The 27195-nt window shown below is 48.2% G+C and overlaps 1 protein-coding gene across 1 annotated transcript in view; it reads right to left on the bottom strand.

Moving 5' to 3' along the window:
- ELK3 (ETS transcription factor ELK3) overlaps positions 1-27195 on the bottom strand; it is a 64815-nt gene that overhangs the window by 8639 nt on the left and 28981 nt on the right. The window contains exon 3 of the mRNA XM_081309706.1: positions 9350-10144. Coding sequence (XP_081165832.1) covers positions 9350-10144 — 795 coding nt within the window. The remainder of the gene's footprint in view (positions 1-9349; positions 10145-27195) is intronic.

Raw genomic sequence — 27195 nt, 5'->3', positions numbered from 1 at the left:
AGGGGTGTATGGGGGCAATTCTTGTCAGGTTGGATGCAGACCCAAAACTCTTAAAAGAAAGAGTGCCATGCTGGCATCTGCTTTCACACAGGCAGCAGGAGTCCTGGCCCACAAGCCAGAAAGAGGACAAGAAACAGCCTTCCCTGGCTGGTGAATCTGCAGGGCTTTTATTCTCAGCAGAGGCAAACTCCCCAGCCCAGGGTGGTTTTGCACCTCTGGTGACTAGAAGTCCCTCTGTGGATCTGTGGTGTCAATACGGTGCTTTGTGTGAGAACCATAGCAAAGGCGCCAGCATTTCAGACTGTATCATGCTGGATGCTAACGTGTTATTTTCCCCTAGAATTGGCCTCAGCAGCTTCATTAATTATCAAGAGCATTTGAGCTTAAACCTGAATTGAAAGTCTGCTCTGTTCAGTGGAATAGAGACAAATATCTAAAGGTCTTCAAACCATGAAGTGCTGAAAGGTAAACAAGTTTATACCAAATTATTTGACTCTGGCATTTCCTACATATTCAATGACCTATGAGGTTACTAGAATAAATACATGTTTTGAATAAGCTCTTCATTTGTTTTAGTCAAGGCAATTTTGCAAGTATGCCAGGACCATCTGGCCTAACTGTTGAGAATTAACAGCTCAGCATGAGCTCTGCCTGGGTTCCAATCTCAGAACCATACTTACCAGCTAGGAAACCTCAGGCAAGCTACCTAACCTCTGTGCCTCAATTTCTATATCTTTAAAATGGGGAGAATAAAAATTAGCTATATTACAGGGTTGCTGGGAAGATTAAATAGGATAATCCACACAAGCCCTTAGTATGTTCCTGGCACCCAGGAATGTTAAATAAGTTTTAGAGACTACAGTCACACCCAGTGTTTAATAAACGTGTTTGAATGAATAAATAAATCAGTAATTAAAAGTCCGCCTTACTAAATGTATGTCATCTATTTATGGGTGAAATTCTCAACTGTATATTGAGAAGTACTCATGCTCTGAAACAGATGGACAAAACTGAGTCAGCCGTGCTTTCAGCTCAAATCCCCAGGCTCAGGTGACCAGAGAACTGGTATTTGCATGTTACTTCAGAGCCATGTTCCAACCACAGCATGTTATATTAACTTTTAATAACCAGAGTGTTTGGGGCCTCCTGGTTTATTCATCAGTGAAGGCTTCTCAAAGTCTAAAAATAAAGACATTCTTCATCCTGGCAGGGTGTCACACATGCCTGTAATCTTGGCAACCCTGGAAGCTAAAGTAGGAGGACTGCAAGTTCAAAGCCAGCCTCTGAAATTTAGCAGGGCCCTAAACAATTTAGTGAGACTCTGTCTCAATAATAATAATAATGAGTAAGGGATGAAGCTCAGTGGTAAAGTGCTCCAGCGTTCAATGCCTGGTACCAAAACAAAAACAAAGACAAGTTTTTAAAACCACAGAACAGATACCTTTCTCTCAAACAAGACCAGAAATACACACCTATTGTTTTCAATCCTCTAGGTGATACTTAAGATTTAGAATTTAGAGGGCCAGGGTTGTGGTTAGTTGGTAGAGCACTTGCCTAGCCTGTGTGAGGCACTGGATTCAATCCTCAGCACCACATAAAAATAAATAAAATGAAGGTTTTGTGTCCATCGACAACTAAAAATATTTTTTAAAAAAGATTTTGAATTTAGATTTCCATAATCTAAAATTGGCACCCATAACTGTCTGGATGTAAAGTGTTTGGACATTGGTTTCCAAGGGATACATACATCAGAATCCCCTGCCTTGTTTAATATGTTTGAAATGCCTTCTATAATGTATGCAAATAAACATGGTGAAATGACATCACCCACTCCTCTCCCACACATCCCTGTTCTCCCTAAAGACCGTGTGGCCTTAGAGAGCCGTTTGTTTGGTTATTTTTTAAAGGAAAGGTCCTATAAATCCTGTTCCGAGTTATCTCTGGAACAGTGTGAGCTTTTATAATCTCTCTCTGTATGTTTGTGGAGCCAGGCAGGCAAGGCTGACCGAGGGAAGGTGGTAAAGAAAGTAGCCACAGGCAAAACCCATGCTTTCTCTTCCTCTGCCTGGAATGCCTTTATTTTAACAAGTGGATACAGGGAGCTCCTGATCCTGGAGGCTGCCAGGGAAGGAAGCAACTGGGCATTCATTTACAAGGGGAAGGACCCTGCTACCAGATCTCATTTTTCATCTTCTCCACTCAATTCTTCTAGTTAATACTGAGTCAACTAAAAAGCCCACGTATTCCCCAAAACAAGGTGAGTTGGCCTTGTCCAGACTTGCCCACCTGGGCCCTTGCCCACAGCCCTTTGCCTGAATCATGCCCTCCAGTGCCCTTTTCTACTCCTCCCTCCCTTTGCCCATCAAAATGCCACCACCTCAAAGGAGACTTTCCTCATCTTCCCTCATCCAGATGGGCTTTCTCTCCCATTGTATCTTTAGAACACTGTAACCAATTTTTTTCCTTAACATTTAGCATGTTCTGCCTCATGGTAATTTGCATATATTTCTGCTACCACTTTCTGTAGTCCTTAAAAGGTATTTGCTCATTGTTATTCCTCCTGTAGTACTCAGACCCTCAATATTTGATAGGCTGAAGCCATCTGCAACTCTGGGTATGTCCCATCCTGTGCCCTCACTCATCACTGTCACCTCTATTTGCAATGCCCTTGTTCAAACATGAACTCATCTTCTTTCCACATCCAGTGCTTCTTAAAACTCATCATTTTCTGTCAGTCATACCATTTATCCCCTCCATGAACACTGGCTGAGAGGGCAAGTATGTTTCAGGAGCCAGCAACAAGGTTGCTATACTCATGGCTCTGTCCACCACCCCAGGTCCCCGTTGCCAAGATGCATAATACTGTGGCCTCTGGAGTCTTCTAGAATTCACACTTCTGGGGAGCCCCTCATTCCATTCCTTCTGCATTCAGGCCCCTGGCACTTTATAGAAGGCATCCTACCACAGCTACCTAACCCAGTCCACCTGCCTCAGGTCCCACTTCCCCATCGGTTCTACACACTGCCACCAAACTGTTACCTTAAAACAGCATATTCCTTCAAAAGTCACAGTTTCAGGGAGGAAAAAAAAAAAAGCCTCCTTAGCTTCAGTTCCTTAGGTTCCCCCTTAACCTGGTTTGGGTACTTCCTAACTTCCCTAGGTGAGCATCACTTTGCTTGATGTATCCTGAGCTCCTCTAACACACTCAAGAGAGCCACAGAATTCTAACCCAACAGTCATCCCACAACTTCCCTGACCACCCAGCCCCTAGTTCCCTGGACTGCAGACCCTCTCCACGAGTGACAGTATCCATTTCCATGATTTGACCTTCCCTCACATCTCGATGATTCCCTACCTTCTCTTCAGCCCCAAACTCTCCTTCGCTCCAGCTGCAGCTGGATATTTCTACCCAAATATCCTGCGGCCTCCTCAAACTCAATATGGCCCCAACTGAACTCTTAGCTCTTTATGCATAAGCTTACACTGGCCCTCACCCTCTTCATACTCAACTTCCAGCTTGCTCCCACCCCCAAGTTGGTCCCCATGTCCAGTTGATGGCATTCCTTAAGTCTCTCAGATCCACCTCCTCTGACCCTGTCCCACTGTTCACAGCCTTTCATCCTGACAGCCTTTTACCTGAATATTATGATAGCAACCTGATTGGATCCTGCCTCCTCCTTCCCAATCCATGCCATCAGGGTGATTTCTAAAACGGTATAGACTCGTGTCCCTTCAATATTGGCTACTGACTTATCTCCTGCACTCCCCTTCCCTTCAGATTTATCCTCCAGTCTTACAGAGCCACTGCACCTCCCCAGCTGTTCCTTGCCCATAATGCTCTCCTCACCCCAACTGCCAGAAAAATTCCTCTTGATTCTTCGACACCCAGCCCCCGTGCAATTGCACCCCCTCCATGAAGTCCTTCCTCCCTTCCTCCAGCAAAGTTAATGCCACCTTCTTAGTGTTCCTTGAATGCCTCAGTATCTTTCTGTATTGCATATGAGATGCTATATTAAGTTACTTGAGTTAAGTTATGGGCACCTACCAGGGACTATTTATCCATGTTTTTATACCCAGCTATAAGCACAGCAGCTTATACATGATAGGTGCTCAGTTCATACTTATTGAATTCAGCTGAGGTGCTTCCCTGCATGGGTGTATCTGATTCTTGTCACATGTTATCTTATGTGTAAGTGTCTCATTGTTATGGATAGGTTCTAAGGTCATAAAAAACACTTGTACTTCTGGTGTCTTTTCTATGTCTTGCAAAAAATGAACACTCAATAATTATTTGTTGATCAGTTCTCATAAGGAATTTTTGTTTCCCTTTAAACTCATTTCCTGTCACGTCTGAATTCCTCAGTTTTAAGGGTCCTCCATAAATTTATACCACCCTAAATTACATACTGCCCCATATTCTTTACCTGTTGGACAATAAGCTCCTGAGAATAGGCCTGTGTCTATCTATCCTCTGAATCCCTAGGTAGCTAAAGGGCCTAGAGCTTCAGTGATTATCTCCAAAATTAATTAATTAAAAATGGTAGGCATCTGGGGGGCTGGGGTTGTGGCTCAGTGGTAGAGCGGTCGCCTAACATGTGTGACACACTGGGTTTGATCCTCAGCACCACATAAGAAAATAAACAAAATAAAGGTATTGTGTCCATCTGCAACTAAAAAAAAAATTTAAAAAAATGGTAGGCATCTGTTAACTTGGTCAACTAAAGAGGATATGGATGAGCTGCTAAACAAGTATTTGCAGGAAACTAGTAAGTCACACAGGCTTTAGGAAAACTGAAGGAAAAAAAAAAAGTCTACTGAGCAGCTGTACAAACATCTCTAATCTTATACTTAACACAGATGCCGAGAGAATCCATGACTGCCACCTTGGGATTAAAAAACAAAATCTCAAAGGTGACTATGAATCTCTAGAAACCCCTACAGTAGTCTTGATTCAAATTAAGACATGGTTTTAAGAACTTTATCCAAACTTCCCACAAAAGTTTGTGTAGCACTGATCTTAAGGAAAAGGGGACAAAATGGAGAATCTCATATGGATGTAGAGTAGACATGGAAAGTGTTAGGAGAAAAACTGGGGACAAGGCAGTAGAACTATGAAGGATGAACAGAAAAGGCAAGGAGAGGGGAGAAGAGGCAGAGCCCAGGGTAAAAAAAAAAAAAAAGAAAGAAAAAAAGAAGTCTGTTGAGCAGATTGTACAAACATCTCCAATCTTATTAAACTTAGATGCCAAGAGAGTCCATGACTGCCACCTTGGGATTAAAAAGAAAAAAACCAACTCAATAAAAGGTTGCCATGATGGGCTGGGGTTGTGGCTCAGTGGTAGAGTGCTGGCCTAGCACATGTGAGGCTCTGGGTTCGATCCTCATCACCACATAAAAATAAATAAAAAAGGTATTGTGTCCAACTACAACTAAAAAATAAATATTAAGAAAAAAAAAAGGTTGCCATGATCTATCTGGGCAACTCAGAACTGGAGAAAACCAAGAACCACCTCCTGGAGTGACACCCCCACTGCACAGAGCTCTTCCTGTAAGAACATCCTCCGCCATAGGAATGACCAATGGAGAGAGCTCAGGCTGAGCTGGGGAAGTGTTGTAGAGAAGAAAAAAGTTATATTCCCCTGGGGAGAGGAAAATAAACTCTTTCCTTTTAATAGGCAAAAGAGAGAGTAAAATGAGAAGCCACACCCAGATCCATAGGCTAAGGAAGGAAGGTCCCTATCAAGGGACAGGCTGCCCTTTTCTCTGACTACTGCTCACCACCCACATCTATGCTGCTCCAAATTCTCACCTTCTGACTTTGGCTCACAGCTGTTTCACCAGCCAGTAACCAAGGAAGGGAGTTTTAGCATTTTGGACCTCACTAGGCTGTCTCCACTCCATCATTGCTAATCCTGGGCCACTGCTTATAAAACATCCTGGGGCATGCATATTCAGACCTTAATGGTGAATGCATGCCTGGTGCCCACACGTATCTGAGTTCAGCATCTTACACAGCACAAGTGATGTTAACACAGGTCTTGGCATACATGAGGGGAAATGAAATGTGCCAGCCTCAGGTTCTGAGTTAACTTCACCTTGTTAAGATATGATGTGGGAGAAACTGCACAGAAAGCAGACAGTAGGAAGAGGGAGAGATGATACAAAAGACAGAATCACAAGTTCCAGCTGGCACCTCTCCGGCTACCATGGTGCCTGGCCAAGGACCAGGAAGGCTTCACGTCCTGGCTCATCCCCCATCTCAGTTTCAGTAGCCTGTGCCAACAGACACATCAGCCTTGCTTTTCAGCAATTCTCAACTGTGACCTTGGCAGCTGAGCTCTAAGGTCATCACTCCTTGGTACATAGTTGGCTTTTAAGTTTTCCAGTCTCTGGTTAGTCCCATGTTTGAGGGGCTTTGGCTGACAGTCCTATCTACATTAAGAATCTTCTTTACAAACTCAAATCCAAGAGTCATCTCGACTGCACTCTGTACAGCTCCCAGCAGATGCGCCAGATATTTCTGATGCAAGAAGTGGTTGGGGGAGCAACAGAATGAGGCTGATTTTTTTTTACGCACACTGTGTTGTGGATCCCAGTTTTTCACATCTGTATTTGGGCCTCCACGGAGCATAAGTTCCATAAGTTTCCTGGAGAGAACTGTTACCATGCCACAGTCAAGCCCAGGGTCCTCCACCCTTCTTCCTGCCATGTTTGTAGCTAGAAATGACCAACCTTGTAGGGTATCAAGTTATTACATTTGTAGGGTACCAGGTTATGACAATACACCTTTCTTCTAAAACTAACTCTTGGGAAAAGTTTATAGGAGGTTCCCACAGGTTACCAAATGCCACGTGCTCACAGACTTCACCCAGCATACCCCAGAGGAAAGGAGCCAGTGTCTGTGATGGATGGAAAGTGCTAAGGTTGCAAGGAAGCCATGGGAGAACAGACCTCAGGCCGAGGCCCAGTGAGACGCAGGATGCCAAGCTCTGCCCTACTGGTTCTGAAGGGTGAGCTAAAGGCAGCAGGGTGAATTTCTGGGGTACCCCAGTGTCGGGGAGGGCTTCTCTTAGGACCCAGGACTTACACTGACTTCAAGCCTGCTCTAATTCTAAAGGGCCCAAGCTCATCAAGTCAAAGTAAAACCTCGTGAATATCCTGTTGGACCTCAGGTAATCACAGGGGGAGCAGGCTCAGATTTCAGCTTTGGATGCCACATGACTGGGTCCTGCCCCGTCTCTGCCTCTTTCCCTTGGCCATCCACAGCCATGCCAGGTGCAGTGCCTCAGTGAATTTCAAAGAGGGATTTAGGTCCAGAGGCTCCACTACTACCCTCCTTCCCCACAAGCAGCAGGTGACTCCTTTAGTTCTACCTGGTTTCCAACACTACCTCACCTTCCCTGGGATCTGGAGGCCTGCCCTCAGCCTGGGCCCAGCTTCCGCTCTCCCACCCTTTGCTTCCATCCTTCAGGAAGCCCTGATCCCATTTCTGAACTTCCTGGCACTAACTCAAGGTTTGTGGCCCCACCCTCACAGTTCGTGCCTGCGGAGTGTTTGCTCCCAGCTGCCACTGCACGGGTCCTCCACAGCAGCCTGCCTTTCACACTTTCTCCTCCATGCTTTGGGCCTGCCAGTGAGTACTGTCCCTTGAAACTGCATTGTTTCCGTTAATGTGCATGCACCCTTGAGATCCCTCTCTCCCTCCTCTCCCTAGTCCAGCTATACCACCCTCAGCCCCACTGAGGGGAGCCACCTCCAAGTTCACAGCATGCAAGTCCAAAACCCCAGGGTGAGGCTCAGCTGACTTCCTCAGACAGGGCTGGCATGATGGTTCAGGCTAAGAGAACAAGACACTGAAATCGGTGGCCTCGCCCAGGCCTTAGACCCCTCCCAACTTCATGGCTGCAAACTTAAAGGCAAGGGAAAGAGTCGGTTAGAGGGTCTACCTTGGCTCCTTTCCCCAGCTCCTTCCCTGATCTACCATGGGAGCCACTGCTCTGAGCCATTAGGCAGCAGGCTTTCCCACCAGGCAGTCTCACTTGGTTAGAGAAGGCCGGGTGTGGAAGCACTCCTTCCAATCTGCCAGTGAGGCAGGGACCCTCATGTCATGGCAGTACAAGTATTTCCAGCTCTTATAAGCTTGAGTTAGCAGGAAAGCTGTGGGAAGCCAGGCGGGGCTTTCAAGCTGCCCTGCAGACTCCCATAGATTGGCACAACAAGGGACGACATTTGGCTTTCTCCAGGTGGGACAGGAGAGAACATTTTACCTCAGGGCACACATTCACTCCTACCTACTAGCTGGGGGATGCTGGACAAGAGGAGTCACCGCTGTCCACTCACCTCAGCTAGGCTGTGGGGTCTACACCATGGCTGCTAGGGACGCATGCAGGGGAGAGCTCCACACCTGCAGCTGCTGCTACCAAGGACAACCCTGTTGACAATGACAGGGCACAGCAGGAGTTCCTGCTTACCTCCCACACATCCCCATCGGGAGCCACAGAGCTCTAGGATAGTACATCCCCTGGGTAGCAGGAGCTAGCTCACCAAGCACCACCACCATCAGCTCATCCTCACAGTATCCATTTCACTTAAGAGAAAAATCATGTAAGGTCCCACTCCTAGGAAGCTGGGATGCCAGGAACTGAATCCATGGGGATCCAGGATTGGTGACCCCCAAACTGGTACTCTTAACCTCATCCACTAAACTATGTCCATGTTCAAGAGGAAGCAGAAACAGTTTGTCAGCAGCTAGCAGCTGGACCAGATAGCTGCTGGATGTTTTCTTTGAAGGAAAAGGCTGCCTTCTCCCAGTTAACTGCAACCAGGAAGGACGTCTGCACCCCGCTGTGCGCTCCTCTTTCCAGCACTTCCAAGAATCAACCTCCTGCTCAGGGTGGACCCTGAGTTTCTTATTAGAGACCAACGTGAGCACAGAGCTTCACACTCACAAATGCGATGATGGTATTCATGAACATGAACTTTCTTGTTAACAGGGAAAAATGGCTACTAAGTGCCCCCAGGCCCAAATGCTCCTGAAGTGGAAATGTGTCCTCTCAATTTTCCTTGGGAAATCATTCCTTACATCTGCCTTGACGGCCAGGGTGCTTGTTCCACCTATTGGTCCCTTTAGACCACTAAAAGCAAGAACCCAATCAAGCATCCCTCTGTTGTCAACATACCAAACCTTCTCTCGTTGGTGAACCTCAGTCTGAGGATGGAAAAGTACCTTCCCTTCCCATTTACACCATTTCTGGGAGAATCTCCTGAAGGGTGGAAGGAAGTGGCTTTGCCTGCTCTTCTTCCAAGCAGTGAGTCTGGGTGTGGTCAGGACCACAGGAAGCGCTCTTACCTGTGCAGTGAAGAAGGCTGGGGTGAGGGATCCCGAGGGCAGGGCTGGGCTGTTGAGAGCAATGGAGCCAAGGTCGGTGCCGGAGAGCACCAGCGGGGGCGCAGAGATTTCCAAGCCTTTGGGCTTTTTGCCCTTTGGGGGAAGAGATGGAGACTTGGTCTTGGAACCTGACGACAGGTTCAAGGGCTCCAGGGAATCCGAGTCATGGCAGGCAGCCTCCAGGAAGAGGCTTCTGTGTTCAGAAGGGAGCGGTGAGTTGGGGGACAGGGATGGGGACCGAGAAGAGGAGGGTGAGGCCGAGGAGATGCTGGCGGCATTTGGCAACATTAAAGAGGAGATCTTGGCTGAGACGGAGGAGGCCAGGAAGGCGGACGCCGCAGCAGCCTCGGGCGTGGAAGGCAGGGACACCACCGGCCTGGTGATGTGCTTCTCGGTTTTATTGGTCACAAACCTGATCACAGTCCTGACTTCTTCCACAGGGGGACTGTCCTCAGGCGGCTCCTCCAGCTTCTCTGTCTTGATGGCCTTGAAGGCCTCCGGAGGGTTCTGCAGGGAATTAATGGTGAAGGACGAGTACAGGCCTGAGTGGATGTATTCATTGCGGCTCGTGCTTTTGAGGGTGGACAAGCCGTGTTTGTGGGCCTCGCGGCCCTCGGGAGGCACCTTGCAGTCACTGTCCTGCAGCAAAAGGCTCTCCCTGCTGATCTCCACCGCGTGAGGATCCATCTTGAGGATCTCTGGGAAAGAGACGAACTTGTACACAAACTTCTGCCCAATCACCTTCTTGATGATATTCTGCAAATAAATACAAGAGTAGACATTGAAAACATGAGTGCACCCGAGATGCCACATAAGGGGCACACTGTCATGGCCAATGTTGCCAGAAGATGCCCCCAAATATCCCTGATGAGCACATGCTGGCTAAAGAGGAGGGGGAGGAGAAGTCAGAGGCCAAAGGACCGGACTTGCTTTCCCATTCTGCCAACTTCAGTAAACTGCCATTTGTTGTTTCCTGGTCTGGAAAGTGAGGATGATTATTCCCAATGATACAGTAACAGTTGCTATTTAGTAGGTGATTACTATGTGGCTGGGATTGTTCATACCTGATCTCATGCAGTATGAAAAGCAATCCTAGGAGGAAGACGTTAGAATTCCTATTTTAAAAGTTAGGAGGGCCGGGGATGTGCCTCAGTGGTAGAGTGCTTGACTAGCATATGTGAGGCCCTGGGTGCCATCCCAGCACTGAGAAAAATAAATGAATGAAAAAACAGGAGATAAGCTTAACCCACTTAAATAACTGCACAGCCACCCAGCAGATGGGTGGTAAGGCAGCCTTTGCAGAACCATGATGTGGTACTGTCTTACCAGAAGTCAAGAGAAGAGGGTGAGACAGTAATGGGGAAGCACCCTGAAAACTGCAAAGCAGTAAAGAAAGACATCACCAAATGCTGCCATGCTTTCTCAAGTCACAGAGCCATTGTTGCCACTGGAGGAAAAACCAATCACCTACTTAGACATCTGTGACATTCATATGATGTTCTAAGTTCCTTGTATCTGCTTCAGGCTCTTCAATGTATCAACCCTCAAACATTAAAATGTAAACAAAAAAACAACAATTGCTGCAAAAGTTGAGAGCTCGTAAAGGCTATACTGTGTTGGAGATTTATGAAATCGATAGATAAATTCCCTGCAGAGCCTTCCATATTTCACATTTATCTACCAAAGGCTTGCTGTGTACCCCACTCTGTGTTTGACTACCGGGATCCCAGTGCTCAGGGGAGACAAAGATGGCGCCCCTCTAGCACCAAGAGCTAGCAGCATTCTATAGGGAAAGGACTCTGAATGTTTCTTTGTAAACTGTTCCTCCTGCAACTTGGGTACTAGTTTCAGGAAAAATAAAATCATCTGGAGAAAAAGAGCTGTAGAAACAGGTCCTACTGAGTGCCTTGCTGCTCTGGTCATCCTGTGCGCAGGCCACCCCTCAGGGTCCCCAGGCCCACCTTCTTGGAAAGCAAGAGGTATCATGCTTCCACCTCCAAGTTATCACAAGCTTGGAGACAGGGAGTCATCTGCCCCAAACCACCAAGATCTACTGGTTCTAAAGCCCGAGGCTTTTCACATTTCCATTCAAATGTGGAGGGAGAGCATCAAAGAAACCCCTAGGAGAAATGAGATTGAATGAAGTTTGTTTCTTTTGCAAACAGGGTTGGGTTCTAGATATAGGCATGTTGGGGTTTTGCTGTTCTCTTGCTACATATGGCATCCGATCTGCCTTTTGCTCCCTTAAGTGAAACAGGAAAAGGTGCATTTATCATGCCAATGAGATTTTCAAGAAAGGTAACTAAGAGAGGGACAGGAAATCCCACTCACTTGAGTCTGGGGAGGCCTTGCTCAGCACCGGCACTCAGGGGGTTTGTCCTTGCCAAGGGACATATTAGACTGGATTCCAAGCTGCACCGTCCCAGCCTCCTGGGCCCTGGCCTGTTACCTACACCACACCATCCCACCGCTACAGGTGACCTCATTCCCACACTCACACTGGCACACCTTCAGAGAACTGGGGAACTGAAAAATTCCACCTGGGCCTGGCTGGCAGCTCTGCAGTGGACAGCAGCAGCTGGCGAGAGAATGTGCCAGGGGACACCAGTTCCCAACGGGAAGAGATTAAGGGCGTCACAGACCCCATCTGACCCAGTATTGGTTCCTATTAGAAAATAAGTGTGCGGGCCTGGAGTGCTTCCCCTGAAAGAATTCTGGGGTATTTTTTTTGGTTTACTCATAATATTTTCCTCTCTAGGGAAACACTCTATTTTTTCCTCAGCCAGTTTGAACCCTCATCTAAATTGAGGTTTTTGAGCCTATATAATTATACAGAAGAAAGCAAAAGAGAAACCATACATTCTGAGTTTTTTCTTTTGGCAAATATAATGTTCAAAAAAAAAACCCCACTTTCATTTTCTTACCGGCTCAGAACATAAGGACTGAGGAAGGATTATATTCATGAGCAAACCAAGATATAATTAAGGGCTGCGATAAGATTGATTTTAAAAAGTCTCTCCTTGTCAAAAAATGGTAGGCAGCTGAGCGTGGTGGTGCACACCTGTCATCCCAGTGACAGAGGCTGGGTCAGAAGGATTGCAAGTTTGAGACCAGCCTCAGCAACTGAGCAAGAATCTTGACAACTTAGTGAGACCCTCTCTCAAAATAAAAAAAATAAAAGGGCTGGGGATGTAGCTCAGTGGGAAAGCAACCCTAGGTTCAATCCCCAGTATGGGCCAAAAAAAGTTAGAAATCCAAGAAAAAGGACCTGACAAACATCCCATGTGACTTTCGACTGACTAATGGATAAATAAATGTGGTGTATCTGACAATGGAATATTATCCAACCCCCAAAAAAAGTCAATGCATGCTACAGGAATGAGAATTCATTATACTAAGTAATTATAAAGGCCCATATTAAAATTCTGTTTAAATTAAATGCCCAGAATAGCAAAATCCACATAGTCACAAAGTAGATCATGGTTACCTAGGACCCAGGGGAATGAAGCAATGGAGGATTGTGGCTTAAAGGGCATGAGGGTTTCCTGTTTGGGGTGATGAAGATGTTCTAAAACTGATTTTGGTGATGGATATGCAATTCTGGATAGAGTCAAAGCCACTGAACTGTATACTTTACATGAGTGAATTTTATGGCATGTGAATTATATCTCAATAAAGTTGTTTTTAAAAAAAACACAAAAGAATTTTGCATGTTTAAATGGAAGACAGTGGGCACCTTCTCCAGCTAGATGGTGACTGCTGCCACCTGCTCACTCCAACTCTGCAGATAAGGAAAGGAGACATGGAGAAGGGTCCGTATAGTAGCTGCTGCTCTGCGGTAAGGGCAGGTCACCTGGGCAGGTTTCAAGAGCAAGTTCATGTGGCGATGGGCATGGAGCCGATGTAATAAACTGGCCAAAAGGAGGAAGTGTGGCCTTTGGAAACAACCAGGGTGGGTCTTGCTTCCTGGACACCAAAGGAAGAGGTGGATTTGATCTGGCTCTCAAAACCTTTGCAGGGGCTGATGGCTGAGAGTGGACCAGGGCAGGAGGAAAGGAGGGTCAGACAGACCACACAGGTCAGGGGTGTGCAGCCCAGCATGGCTGGGAGCTCAATGCAGCCCCAGGGATGCCTGCTCCCACTACAGCAGCTGGTAGGGAAGTCCTTCCACATCAGTGAGGATGCCTGCGGCTGGAGAATGAGAAAGAAGGTGGGTGGAGGGGGTGCGTCCTGGCAGCCAAAACGATAGCTTCCATGTTTTTTAGGGGGTGGTCGGGTGGTGGGGAGTACTTGGGATTGAATTCAGGGGCACTCAACCACTGAGCCTCACCCCCAGCTCCATTTTGTATTTTATTTAGAGACAGAGTCTCACTGAGTTGCTTAGCACCTCACTGTTGCTGAGGCTGTCTTTGAACTTGAAATCCTCCTGCCTCAGCCTCCTGAGCTTCTGGGATTACAGGCATGTACCACTGTGCCCAGCTGATAGGTTCTTTTTACTTCTCTTCCTGGGCAGACCCTGGGAATGTAGGGAGGATGGGTCATGTATGTTTGAAGGCCTCTGAGGTCTCCAAAGGGAAATTTCTTTCCAAGACTGTCTGATGATTAAGCTCACAGCATAAGCAATAATAACAGCTAGCACTTGCTAAGCACAGATTATCTGCCAGGGTCTGCTTGAAAAACCTGATGCCCATCATCTCATTGAATCCTCCGGGAGACTGGAACCTTATTATGCCCATTTGAAGGATGAACACACCAAGGCTCCAGAAGTGTAAATTATGTGTGGTTACAAGCAAGCACGTGGGGAAGACAGAGGGCACCCAGGCATTCTGACTCCTGAGCGTTTGGCCATGACGGAGGGTGATGCAAGTTAGCCCAGGACACCACAGCGGTTGGGTAGGGTTCGTATTATGTTAAGTGATGAAGACATTTAGAAAAAGTCTGCTTTCCACCCCTTCGATCCCAGCCTCACAAATGTTTGTTGCTTCTAGTTGCCTAGCAACCTGACAAATCTGGTGTGTGTCCAGCTGGGCCAAGGGATTCTCAGCATGGTTTGAGAGAGAGGGCCGCACATCTGCTTCCTTTATGTGCATGGGACCAGCCTCTCTCCCATGAAGTGAGTACTGGCTACCGGGGCCACCCCCACCCCCCAATCCCCCCACTCCCCAACCCCTCACCCTGCACTGCAGGTCAGCCAAAGGCAGCAAGGGCGGGGTCAACTCAGAAAGGCAAAGCAACAGCCTCCTACAACAGACCCAGAGGGAAATAAGAGCAGACAGGAGTGACTGACACCATCACCACTGCAGCCACAGTGTCATCAGGCAAAGCAGGAGCCCAGGCTGCAGGCAGTGCACAGGGGTGGGGCCTTGGGAAGCCCAGGGAACCCTCCCCAGTTCACCTCCCGTGACAGAATCTCTGTCATCTCACCCAACCAGGGCACAAGGCAGAGTTGGCAGATCCTATTTTGTTTATTTGTGTGCTGCCTGCTGCCCCGACAGGTTACAGGCTTCCCTGCAGGAACAGGTGTGTCCATGGGTGTGCTTAAATACGTATGGACACACAAACCCACAAGCCTACTCTGCCATGTAAATAATCCCAAATAGAATGATCCCATACCTAGGTATGGGGGGAGGAGCTGTTCAGATGCTCAAAATTCCTAAGGAACTTTAAAAAATATTTTCATTATATTTTATATAATAATTTTAATATTATATTTACATAAATTTTTTAATATTATACTTTATGTAATGAAAAATGGCATAGTATTTGCATGTCACCTATGCACACACTCCATATATTATAAGTCATCTCTAGATTAATGACAATCCCTAATACAACGTTAATGCCATATAAAGAGTTGTTATACTGTACCGTTTAGGGAATAATAACAAGGAATAAAATTCTGTTTATGTACACAGATGCAATTTTTTCCTCAAATATTTTTATAATTGTAGTAGACAGATAAGGAATATTTCTATTAAGTTTTATAATTAAAAAACAATTATATTCAGAAGTCAGTAATGAAGGGATGCTTTTAGAATTGAACTTACCTCCTTAGTTATAATGTTGTTAGGCTAATATTAAAATAGGTTAACTAAATGTTTATTGGATACAGGGCTCTTTAACTATCTGTAGGGAGAGCTGAAAGAAGTTCCAAGTCAGAGGCTTCAAACCCAACAGACACAACTTTCTAAGGCTCACTCAAAGTTCCGTGAGTATGTGTCCCACCTCCATATGCTTTTTAACTGGCATTTTAAAGCTAAACACTCCCGGGCACTGAGGCCATATGCACACCTACAACCTCACACCTCCCTTGAGAGCTTGATAAACTGTAATTTCATCCATCCACCGACTCAGCAAATACCTGCTGGATGTGCCTGTCCATCTGTGCTGGTGTGGCACCCTGATTCTGATCTAAAGTCATGCCTCTGTCTGTCTGGTGCTCTGACTTGTTACCGAGGCTCCCATTTCTTCCCCAGGGAGATTCAAACCTGCGATGGGTTCCTCCTGATATGCTCTGACTGCCTCGCTGGTCCAGAGAGCTCCCAGCTCTGCAGACCTCCTGCCCTCTGGCTATGCAGGTTTGCCACCTTGCTCTCAAAAGTGAAAAAAGCCAGAAGCTCACTCTGCAAGTAGGAAAAATTACTTAGAGAACCCTTCCTAATGCCGCCTGGGCTTTTTACTCCACACTGATAGTAGACCTGGGTAACCGCGACAGTGAAAGAGATCTTTCCAATAAACACCCACCAACCACATCACAAGGGCTGCTTCTAGGATTTAGTTCAAACACTACTCCTGTCTCATACTAGCCATGGGCCCCAGTTTCCTTATCTATAAAATGGGAACAAATCTATCTACCTAAAGCCATATCAGAATGCCCAATACATTCATGCATCGTAAGTTCATAACGTATACTTGGCTATTACTGTTACTGCCATTATTTTGACTCTTCCATTTAAGCAAAAACAAAAACACCTCTGTCAGCCCTGATAACAATTTAATAGTCCATATGAACCCTCTTAGAAGGCTGTGAATATGCCACTTGCTTTATCCACAGTTCTGGACAACATGATCCATGGCACAGCAGGCAGAATTACTTGTGGTTCACATCCCTCAACCAAGCTGGGGAAACAGGATGCTTTATTTATTGGGTTCAGGCTTACAGGACATCATGCCTAACATGGCCAGCGCTTGATATTCACCAGGAAGAAAACCTCATACAACCCAGTGAATTCCAGGATGGGCGGGGGGAGGGTAGCCCACAGGGAGCAATCCCTGAATCCAGGTGAGCCACACAGATGCCAATCGCATCCTACAGCAGAGATGTAACACCAGGCCCTGGAAGGTGGCACAGACACTAACCAGTCAGCCAGCTGATCACACTGTTGTCCATTGCCTCTGAGAGCAGGAAACCTGCTCCCTGGCAGGGAGGAGGAGCCTGGCTTCATGGTGTCAGCTGTGGCCAGGGATTTTGCTGGAGCTCCTGGTGGAGGCCAATGGAGATCCCTAGCCCTAAGCACCTGCCATTAAGGTCCCTGGCACAGGGAACCAGGAGTTTGAGTGTCCATCTCTATCATGGTAGGCGTCCTGTGGAGAAGGAGCCTGTGGGTGGGGAGGACAGAGGAAAGCAGGGAGCACTCCTGAGGGCCCCCCTCTTGCTGGGCACACACAGCCATCTTGCAAGATGCACCCTCCTGCCCTGTTTTAAAGATGAAGTGGTCAAGGGTCACCGCTTTTGCGTGGCCAGTGAGGTTACATCCATTTTCTACCACGTAGGGTGGGTTAGACATGGGGAGAGCCATATAACGGAGTACCTCATGCTGTTTCAGAGGACCGTTCAGTGTTCACGTTTCCTCGTATCTTTAAATATATATACATTAGGTGAAAGATGATAGTATTTATTGGGGGGACCCTGTTATTTTAATGAAATTATTTTCTTTATAGATCTATATGTTTAAATGAAAAGAGAAAGAAAAATTAATCTTGAAAGATGTATAGAATGTTTAACAGTGACTTTAATATTTCTTTTTGCTTACCTGCATCTTCACATCAAAAAAAAATAAAACTAATATGCATGTATTCTGTATTACTTGTCAAACTAAGACCCTGCCCAGGATCGTACAGCTTGTACTTGGTGGGGCTGAAGTCTGAACCCAGCTGTTCCAGAGCAAAGCCCCGAGCCACTGCTATTCCACCAGCAAACCCTCTTCAAGAAGGCAGCGGCATGGGGCCCAGAAGCTGCAGCTGAAGATAATGTGCCCTGTGTTCAGAGAACAGCAGCGCAGGCCGAGGAGAGCCTGGGAGCCAGCTCTGAGCTAAGGAAACTTGGCCCTGCCTTAAGAGTGGCCTCTTCCAGCTGCTCCTGAGGAAGAGCCCAACGCTTGTCAGGCTGTTCTCCACACCCAAACAGAACTGCCACCGTGGGACAGAGGAGGGGCCTGCTTTGAGGGGACATGCTGGCATGAGACACCAGGTCCCAGCAGGTTTGCAAACCTTCAGATTGCTCCAGAGGACAACCTCTAAGCAGCACAATATCCAATGGCAGACGGTGACAGCAAAAGACAGGAAGCTCCATGTCCACCATGCAGAGTGTGGCTGTGGCCCCCACGGCCCAGCACCTCAGAGCACCCACCTGCCCAAGCAGAGCATCAGCTCACACAAAGGCAAGGCCAGGAGCCCCGATGGGCCAGAGGTTACTTGGAACCAATGCTGGCATAAGCAGACCAGGGTTCAAATCTTTGCCTCTCTACTTACTATGACCTTGGGAAAGTTGAACTTCTGTAAGCCTCAGTTTATGCAGACTTAAAATGGGAATAAAAATACCTCATAGGGTAGTTTTGTTCTAAAGAAGTATGTATGCCAGTGCCCTGCCCATACGGGTCCTTAAAACATGACCCTTCCCAGAGGAACCCGCTAGCGATGACCTAAGTGTACAGAATGCTCATTATGCCACACTGTCTTGTTGTATTCTCCCTTCAAGCAACCAGGATTCCTTAGATAGTACCTCACTTCACAGCTGACAGCAGCTTACACATGGTTTCACGTGAGTCTCCATTTTTACACCTGAGGGACTGTAAGCTCGGAGGTAGGTCCCCACCATTACCAAGCAAATGAGGCGGAACTCCAAGCCAGGACCCTTCTTCTGCTCCTTGTCTGGTTTCCCACCCAGAACACAGTCTGACTCCCACTTTCCTGACACAAAACCCAAATCACCCTCTCCAAAGTTAGAACAAGTGATGCCTGTCGGCTCACACTGGTTCCTTCTCCCTAACACCTAAACACTCCTCCAACAAGGAGAAGAAACCTTCTATGGGGAGACTCCATACTAGGCTCTGCTTCCTCTCCATCTATGCCATCTGACCTGGAGGGGACACCGAGCAGTCAGCTGGCCATGTTGGGCTTGGTTACAAATTTGTTTGGGACAGGGTCCCTTTCCACCTGTCCCAGATGGAGGATCTTATGACAGGTTCCTTCTCTCTATCCACCTGAGCGCTTTCTAACCAGGACCCACCTCTCCCTTCCCAAAGTGAGCTGAATGATGTCCCCACAAACTCATGTCCACCAGAATCTTAGAATGTGACCTTATTGACAAATACAGTCTTTGTGGACACATTGATTAAGGGTGTCAAGTTGGAAGCCCATGGATTTAGGGTAGGCAGTCAATTCTATGACGAATGTCCTTATAAAAAGAGAGCAGGGAAGGAGACCACAGAAAGACGGAGGCAGAGACTGGAACTGCTGGGATGAGCAAGGAACATCCTACTGTGGGAGCCGCCAGGGCTGGGAGGGGCCAGAGAACATTCTGGATCCTGCAGAGGGAACTGTGTGCTCCGCAACTCCCTGACTTCACACTTCTGGCCCCCAGAGGCATGAAAGAATAATGTCTGATGTTTCAAGCCACCAAGTCTGTGGTCATCTGTTATGGCAGCCCTAGGGGACTATTACACACCCTTTGTAAAGTCACCTCTGCACAGTGGGACAGGGAAGGCTGAGCCACAGGTCCCTGAAGTGTCCCTCCTGCCCTTCCCTTTCCCCTGTGATGCTTTGACACTGTGGTCCTAAGCCCTGGGCTGACCTTTGTCTAAAGCTCAAGTGTGGAATACGCACCCTCACACCTGCCCACACACACTCTGCTTCGAACTTCTAAGCATACAGTGCTGCCAACCAAGGGCTCTAACTGCATCTCTGAATTGGCCAACTCCGCCAGCTCCCGGGGGAGGATTTTTGGTAGTTTGGGTTAAGATTTCTTTCTTTTTTGGCACTGGTAAGCTGCAGTGTGAACTGTCACACCAAATTCAGCTGGCCTGGGGCTGGGGTGGGAGGGCTCCTCAGCCTTGCTGCCTGAACAACGGTGGTCCCCAAGGTGCTGCAAATGACAAGAGCCATCTTGCTGGTGTGGCAGGACACCAGACCTGGGAGGCTCAGACTGGACACTGGACTACCTTCCTCTGTGGCAGCACTGACCTTCTCCGGTACTGGCAGCCCCTGTGGGGGCCTCAGGGGACACAGGTGGCCTGGGAGCATGTTCTCATCCTGGCTCTGCCACCTGTTTACTTAAGAATCGCCTCCCAGGCTGGAGACGGTGCTCAGGGTAAAGCCCCGGATTCAATCACCAGCACCACACACAAAAAGTAAAGAACAAAAATAAAATGAAATAAAAATGGTCTCCCCTCTAGGGTCCTGGGGTGGTTTCTTGTGTCCTTTCCTGCTCTGACATTTGAGATGACTGTTCCTCTGTGACAGAAGGACAGATGTCTGCTTGCTCCTCACCCATTCTACCTGTATCTGGCCCAGGGAGGTAGACAGAGTGACAGCAGGAGAGGGGAGGGACACAGAGCAGGCAGGTGGTCACTGAGTACAGGCCACCTGGAGAGGAGCAGGCAAGAAAGACAGAGGGATGAGGAGGCCATGCTGGGGGAAGGCAGTGAGACTGGGGCTGGGTGGGGAAGGGTCTTTGGAGTCTATCTGGGGACCACAGGACCCTGGGGAGGTGCACAACCAGAAGCCTGCCCAGTGCCGACCTGGCTTTCTTTAGGAGGCAACTTCTGGAGACACGGGTGTTATGGGGCCACCCAAACCAGCACCTCCCACGCTCAGCTGGCTGTGGATCCTGCCAGCAGCCCTTCCTCTGTCTTAGTCAAAACATGTGGGAAGGGCGTCTCTTCTTTCTGCCGGCCTTGGGGTAGTACCCAGCAACACGAGGAGTGTAAGATTCCAGTCTGAGCCCAGGGACCTTAACATGGGATCCTGCAGCTTCATAATCCTGAGTGTGGACTCCTAGGCTGCTGGGCACAGTGGCACAGGCCTGTAATCCCAGTGGCTTGAGAGGCTGAGGCAGGAGGTTCACAAGTTCAAGGCTAGCCTCAGCAAATGAGCATGGTCCTAATCAACTTAGTGAGACCCTGTCTCAAAATAAAATATAAAAAGGGGTTGCGACTCCGTGGTAAAGCACCTCTAGGTTCAATTCCCAATACAAAAAAAAAAAAAAAAAAAAAAGACTTCGAGGCTGAAAGCTCTGTTGCTGGCCAGCTGCTTCATCATGGATCTGTTATGAACCTCCTGGAGACTCAGTATCCCCAACCTCTCCAATGGGTCCACTACTGACCATGAGGACAAGTGCATCAGGACTTAGAAAAATGAGTTAATAAATGTAAAAATACCTAGCACAGTGCCTGACCAAAACCACAGCTCTCCATACACGTGAGCTTCCCACCTTATGTTACCAATTTGGGGTAGGAACTGAGCGCAGGCAGGAGGTGGGACGAGGCTGCACAGAGGAGCAGCTGGTAGATGGTGGGTGGCGGGTGGTGTGATGTGAATGTGAGGGTTTCTGTCACTTTGTCTACACAACCCCTCAATTTTCCTGCAGCTAAAAGCCTAGAAGCAGGACCGCTGGTGCTGGCAAACGCAGACTCGGTGTGGGCTTGGGCAACAGCCTGACGCAAGTGGATCTGGCAGGCTGCGGGAGCTTTGGCAGGAGCCTGCTCATCAATGCGGTGTTGACGGTGCTCCCAAGGCTCCGGCTCATCCTTGTTCCTTAGCAACTGCCCTATTTGGGGGAACTCTGTGTGCAGTGGGGAATCTGGCTTGGAAGCCCAGGCAAGACAGGAAGCACCCCCAGGTGACATGCAGTGTCTGTCCCCTCCCCCTGTAGCCCAGTCCCCTTATGCCGGCTGCTACATCCCAGGGCAAGGTGACCAGATTGGAAAACCTCCATGAGGCAGCTCAGCCACTCCACAGGTCTCAGGCAGCTTCCGGGCCCAAATGCTGCAGAGAGGCCCTGGCTACCCCTTTGGCCCCCAGACAAAAGCCCAGTTGCCATCTGTTGTCCTCTGAACCATGTGAGCAACGGAAATGGGATAAAGGGAAAAGAGACACCCAACAGAACACACAGGCTCTCAACACTTGGGCCCATGGCTAGGCACCGAAGGTTCTGTCCATACACAGGACACCACCAATGGAGTCCAGGACAGATGGGTCTTCCGTGGAATTCCACAGCCAACAAAGATGTTCTAGAAAGTTCTGTGATATGAACATTTGCTGGAGTTTTGTTCTTCCTCTGCTGTGACAACTTACCATTTTATCTTCACAAAATTTATTTGGGGGATTTAAGAATCCCACCAGGGCCAGGATTCTTGGCACGGGCAGTGGAACTCGGGACTTATAATATTAATACTAACATTCTCCTGCCCTGGGCGCACACCCAGTTTATAATGAATTACCCAATTAAGTTGAGAAGGTGATGCGTTCTTCTTCCAGCAATACGTTGGCAATGACTTTGTCCCCACTGTTGTCCCCTAAACCTCTTCCAATGAAGTAAAGATGACCCAGGACACTGTGAGGCTAAGCGGTGGACAGGGGAGGATTTCTCATTCTATCACCGTAATCATCTGCTGATAAGAAGGGAACTGGCAGAGTGTCCAGCCTCCCCCTGGGATGAGCATTCACTGCCAACAACCAGGACAAATGGTCTGTTGGATGGAACAGGACGAGGGATTGTCTGAGCTTCCAGGTCTTTCTGCAGCAACCTAGAGAGCTTGTGTCTCTGGCCCCTCGTGAACAGAAGACAGCTGCCCACCTCATGTGACGCCAGCCTCCACCATGTTCCTCTCCCCGCAGGGGTTTCTGGAGCAGGGCCCGAGGGCCCTGGCACTGCAGGTGTGGTGGGGCCAGCTCACCCGGTGGGGAGAAACGGGTTCGTAGCCAAAAAGATCAGAACAGTAGGATCTGATGTGAAATGGTCAATGCCAAGAAGAGGAAGAGGAGACGCAGATTTTTATTTCTAAAATGTGTAATCTGATCACGGGGCACTCCCTTGCTTTCACGGCTCCGTCAGATCTCACCAGAAAGTGTCAACGATAGCATGATGGACCCCGTGTTCCACTCCCCACTCACATTCCAACCTCGTCTCTCCCTGGGTCCCTAAATAAATACTCTGCGCTTGGAAAAGTCACACTCTTTCACACTCCCTGCCTTGGCCCAGGCTGTTCCATTCTGGTATATTCCTTCCCAACTTTTCCCAGCTGGGTAAACTCATTCTCAGGCCTGGAGGCCCAGGCCAAGTGTCCTGACCTCTGGAAGCCCTCCGTCTGCCTTCTCGGCCAATCCCCAGGAAGGCCGAGTTATCATGTCCACAGAAGCACTTCCCATGATTGGGGGGAAATTTTTGGATTTGCACTGTTCTCATCCCCCATCGACTTCTGAACAACCCCAGGGTGGGGAAGGGTTTTGTCAGAGGAATGGCTGAATGAACGGCAGAGGTAAGGGAAAGGGACCCTGTCAATCAGAGGCAGAAGCAGGCGAAAAGCAACCCAGAACTTCTTTAAGAAGTGCAGAGATGCCGTGAATCCCAGGAGTCCCTCCTGCCCCTTGGATCTGGTGCACAGGTGTGTGGCGGTTGTGAGGGCCAGATACAGGCACGCTCCATCTCACCCTGAGACGAGAGAGAGAGCCAAAAACTGATCCTGCCCAATGTTGTTAAGCAACAACAAAAAAGGAGCTGTTCGCCTGTTCATAAATACAATCTCTGGAAGAGATCCCTAAAATTACATTGGTAAATTTACCTTTCAGAAAACTCAGTTTAAACCTAAGAGGGGAAAAGAACAACCCCACCCCAAACTGCCAACAATCGCCACTACATTAACAAACCCATCTCCTAGGACTTACAGTGACACTGAGGAAAACACGCTGTGCGGTAGGGGGCGACTGTGAGATGCCCTGGCTCAAAGTAAATGCCCTGTGCAGTCTCCACCAGCTCTGGCTTCTGCACCTCCATGTGCAGCCACAGGTGCTTTCTGTGCCTACCTGTGCCTCGGAGCTGGCCAGGGGTCCTTCAGTCTCCAGCCCCCCCGGAGAATACAGCATGCTGCTCCTGGCCTGGGCATCTCTCCTGTCTGCAATGCTAACTGGGTATGCCCAGCAGCCTTGTCAAAAGCTGCGCTTGGGGAAGGTCATCTTTGGCAGTAAAACCCTGACCCTCTGACCTTCCCTTGTATGTATGTAGGGAATCCAAGAGATGCAGGTGGAGGAAGGAACTGCAGAAACTGGAACTGAATCTCAGCCACTGCTGACCCAAGATTGGAGCCCACGGGGCCGGCTTCTCCTCCCATTTCAGCTGTCTATTAAAGTCTTTTGCTGTTCCAGATCAGCCCAGTTCCCAAAGACTCCGAATCCCTCCAAGCCACCTTGTTCTTCTCCACCCTGCCTCACTCTGGGGACCTAGTGGTGGCACAGTGTGATTCACCTGCTGTTGAAATATTGCTCCTGTCACCAAGTCTACTATTACCCCTGCTGCTGGGTTGAGCTGCTGTTTCTCATGAGGAGCAGCTTTCTTTTAGGAGTCGCTGAATCTGAACCCTCATCTGCAAAGCTCTCCTTTTACTATGTAATTCTGAAAATCCAAACAAAAGCCCAGCAAAGTCTGAAATGTAGGGACATGTTATAGGTAGAAATGTGTCACCCCTGAAGGTCCTAACTGCCGGTACCTGTGACTGTGGCCCTATTAGAAACAGGATCTTTGATTGAGTACAGAGAAGTGATGGGAGGGGAGGGGAGGGGATGGGGGGAATGGAAGGGCAGCAGAATAAAATAGACATTATTATTGCTGTGGGTATATACGTGACTGCATGAGCAATGTGATTCTGCAACCTGTACACTCAGAAAAATGAGAAATTACATCCCATCTGATTCAAATGTATGATATGTCAACATCATTATACTGTCATACGTAACTAATTAAAACAAATTAAAAAATAAAATATAAAAAAGAAACAGGATCTTTGCAGATGTGACCAAGTTAAGTTGATTCATACTGCATTAGGATGGGCCTTCATCCAACGACTGTGTCCTTACAAGGAGAGTCACAGAGACACAGAAGGAGAACACCATGTGTCAACAGAGGAAGAGAGAGTAAGGTGGCTACAAGCCAAGGCATGCCAAAGACTGACGGGCACACAGAAGCAAGGAAGAGGCAAGGAAGGCACCTCCAGCCATTCAGAGCAGCCCAGCCCTGCAGCTGCTGACACCTTGACTTTGGACGTCTAGTCTCTAGAACTGTGGGAGAATTCATTTCTGGTGCCTGAGTCCACCCAGAGCTTGTAGTCATGTTACAACAGCCCCAGCAGCCTAATGCAGCCCAATAATCAAAAGGCAGTGAGGTGTTTTTTTTCCTTAATTGATGCAACTTCTATGACACGAGTGATTTGTACCTGAATAGAACACATCTGCACCTTTGTTTAGCATTTACTGAGCAGCTAATATGTGCCAGAGGTTGTGCAAGGAAGGTATCAGGGCAACAAAAGAAGTTCTGCGAGAAGGACACCTGTGTAAACAGATGGCTGTGACATAAGGTAGCAGGATTTACAAGCAGGAATGATGACTGGCATGCACTTGGTGTGGCGTGTGGACCTACTGAGTACCTGACCCTGTGCTGAGCACCCTGCACATATCCTCTCTCTTAATCCACAAACCAGGCAATGAGGGGAGGCGCTGTGATTGCCCCTGCTTCCCCTGGGGGAACTGAGATGGCTGGGCTCTAACTGGGGCACTGAATGCACAGCCCACAGGGGCGCTATGGGGCCCAGGAAGCTGGGAGCTTGCTCCAACTTAGGGTGCCTGGGGAAGTGTGCGAGCTTGATTCAGAGGGCAGGAAGGTCATGCAAATTTGAAAGTGCCTCTGTGGAGTTGTCGCAGCAGTCCAAATAGATAAACAGATCACAGATAGAGAATGGCTGCTGTCCATCATGAGGCACTAAGGAGCAGGACAGGGCTTCTGACATATCCACAGTGAAGGCAGCCGCCGTTCCCAGGATCTGGCACCCCCCTATGTCTGCGTGCCTGTGCAGGAAGGGGGTGTAAAGGTTTTTATTTCTTTCTCTATATTCATTTGAATTTCGCAAATTAGTCATAGAAAATATCACCACCCACATTATGACTCTGGCTAATGCTTTGTCACCCCTACTGTGTCCTGGTCACTGTTCTCATCACTGCACGTGTGTCATTGTGGCTTATCCCCTGCCACCCCATGGGGTAGACTTCACTGAGGCCCATAGAGATGGGGAGAACTACCTCCACCAAAGCTGGACTCCACCCCAGACCACCAGCCCTGCGCTGGAAGCACCTCCCTATAGTAACCCCAGGGTGCTGGTGCCAGTTTTAAAGGAACGATGATGAAAGCACCTGAGCCCAGTGTGACATCAGGAGCGCATACATTATGTCCCTCTGTCTTCAGCTTTGTACACATTTGCACTTTTTCCCCCCTCTGCCCATTTTTAATATTCTGGAATGAGCTAAAAATATAACATATAACATATAAAAATAATGATATCCTCATGCTTGTCTACTCTGGCAGGGAAACTTCCCTATTAGGACAAACCAAGGGGTTGCAGTTTCAGCCAAGAGTGAAAAGATTAGAGCTAGCAAAGGACAGAAAGGGAACTGCCTGCCAGGCTAGGGAGTGACCCCCTGTGTCCCTCGCAGGCTCTGGGAAGAGTGAGGGAGACGGAGGAGAAAGAGGGGGAAGAGGAGAGGGGGGGAAGGGGATGAGGGAGAGGAGGAAGGGGGAGAAAACTAGAAGGGAGAAGGAAAGGAGGAGGGAGGGGGAGGAGGGAGGGGGAGGGGGAAGAGAATGACCACAGCACTGACAAGTTGGATCAGTGTTGTGTCCTCAGGGTCAGCCCGAGGACACCAAGGGCACCCGCATGGCCCTGAGCTTCACATTCACAAAGACCCTGCACAGACATGTCCCTCAGGTTAGAGGTCCAGCCATTTAAGGCGGCCATTACTATAGGTCAACAATTGTCAGCCACTGGCAGTTGGATCCAGTTTGGTCAGTTATGCAACGCTGAAAGTGTTCACCATAACATGTAAAATAAAGCATCCCTTAGGTCACCTCCCTTTTTCCTTATCTCTCCCTTCCCTCTTTACTTCTTCCTCCTACCCTCTTTCACTCACCTTCCTTCTTCCCCTTTACCTTCCTCCCTCTTCCTCCTCTTCTTTTTAAACTGTATTAAGAGTCTGCTACAGGGGGGCTGGGGTTGTGGCTCAGTGGTAGAGCGCTGGCCTAGCACATGTGAGGCCTCTGGGTTCGATCCTCAGCACCACATACAAATAAATCAATAAAATAAAGGTATTGTGTCCAACTACAGCTAAAAATATATACATTAATAAAAAGGGTCTGCAATGGTTTGCAGATGGCTTGATGTGTCCCCCAGGAGTTTGTGAGTTGGAAGCTGGGTCCTCAGTGTGGTGATGTTGGGGGCAGGGAACCTTTAAGAACTGGGCCTGAGTGTGAAGTACTAGGTATTTGGGAA

This window comes from Spermophilus citellus (assembly GCF_964194105.1).
Source record: "Spermophilus citellus genome assembly, chromosome: 10".
Lineage (NCBI taxonomy): Eukaryota > Metazoa > Chordata > Mammalia > Rodentia > Sciuridae > Spermophilus > Spermophilus citellus.
Note: the sequence above shows the minus strand (reverse complement) of the source record. Positions and strands in the feature narration are given on the sequence as shown.